The sequence below is a fragment of the Pygoscelis adeliae genome, unplaced genomic scaffold (genome assembly GCF_000699105.1).
Source record: "Pygoscelis adeliae isolate BGI_AS28 unplaced genomic scaffold, ASM69910v1 Scaffold420, whole genome shotgun sequence".
NCBI classification, from domain to species: Eukaryota; Metazoa; Chordata; class Aves; order Sphenisciformes; family Spheniscidae; genus Pygoscelis; species Pygoscelis adeliae.
In genome coordinates, this window is record NW_008823871.1 from 710,374 (window position 1) to 711,610 (window position 1,237).

The 1,237-nt window shown below is 39.9% G+C and overlaps 1 protein-coding gene across 2 annotated transcripts in view; it reads left to right on the forward strand.

Moving 5' to 3' along the window:
• RAD51 (RAD51 recombinase) overlaps positions 1-1,237 on the forward strand; it is a 10,895-nt gene continuing 9,658 nt past the window's right edge. Inside the window, exons 1-2 of one of the 2 annotated variants that reach the window (XM_009333693.1) lie at positions 1-88; positions 574-711. In XM_009333693.1, the coding sequence (XP_009331968.1) occupies positions 2-88; positions 574-711 (225 nt within the window). In that variant the 5' untranslated portion in view covers position 1. The remainder of the gene's footprint in view (positions 89-573; positions 712-1,237) is intronic. The other variant, XM_009333700.1, reaches the window with a different exon arrangement.

Genomic DNA, 1,237 nt, shown 5'->3' on the forward strand with positions numbered 1-1,237 from the left:
AATGGCTATGCAGATGCAGTTCGAAGCAAATGCAGACACATCAGCGGAGGAAGAGAGCTTCGGACCACAGCTCATATCTAGGTTAGAGGTAGGTAAGGAGTTAGCTCCAGAGTAGGATTTCAAGAAATCTGCTAGTCTTTTGCCTTAAACACAAGTTGTAGCTGAAAATTGTGTTGCTAAATTCTTACTTTGTTCTGTCAAAAAAACCCAAAACAAAACAAAAAACCCAACATGTTAACAGTTATGTTTTCTATTATGTTGCCTTGCTGTGCACCCTTCCCTAACGTGTATTGATCACCTCCAGCATCTATTAAACCAGACAGAGAATGATATCTTGTGGCTGTTCTCTGCCATCTATATAGTTAATAGCTTATGCAAACTTTACACTGGTAAAAGGATGTTATTTTTTATGGTTCTTTGTGTATAAGTGAATAGGGGGGTAACGTTCAATATGCTGACTTGTAATAACAGAGTTTGATCCAAATCTGATGAAGCCAGTTGAAGGTGTTCAGTGGAAGTTAGATTAAGGTATCTGTGTCTTAGTGTGTCCTTTTTTTCTCCCCTCCCCTTCAGCAATGTGGTATAAATGCAAATGATGTGAAGAAATTAGAAGAAGCTGGATTTCACACGGTTGAGGCTGTTGCTTATGCACCAAAGAAGGAGCTGCTAAATATTAAAGGCATCAGCGAAGCCAAAGCTGACAAAATCTTGGTAAGGGTGTTATGGAAAAGCTTTAACCCAAGATATTCAGGAAGTTTTATTTCTGCTGGCTTAAAGTGTTGTGGTGATTTTGGAAGGTCTCCATTAATGATATACTGAGAAGGGCAGTAAAGATGATTAGAGGTATGACGTGACTTTTCATGAGAAGAGACAAAAAACACTAGGACCAGCTTTGAGAAGGGAAGGGGGAGGGACTATTAGAAAGGTGGAAGAATAATATAGGAAGGAATAATATAGAAATCGTGGAAGGTACGGAGAATATGCCTGAGATGACTGTTATTTATAGCTCAGTATTTCTCATGATAAGGTGGCTTATGATGAGCCTAAAGCGAAGAAAGTACTTTTTCATACAGGTTGTAATTAAGTTATGGAACTCCTTGTCCCAAGGCACGGTGGCCATCTGTAGCATAAACTGGTTTAAAAAGGGGCTAAGTGCAGTGTTTGTGGGGTACCGTTCAGATCAAGAAGCTCGCTAACTGAACCCAGAGGAACTACTAGATAGAGGGTCAGTCCCTCG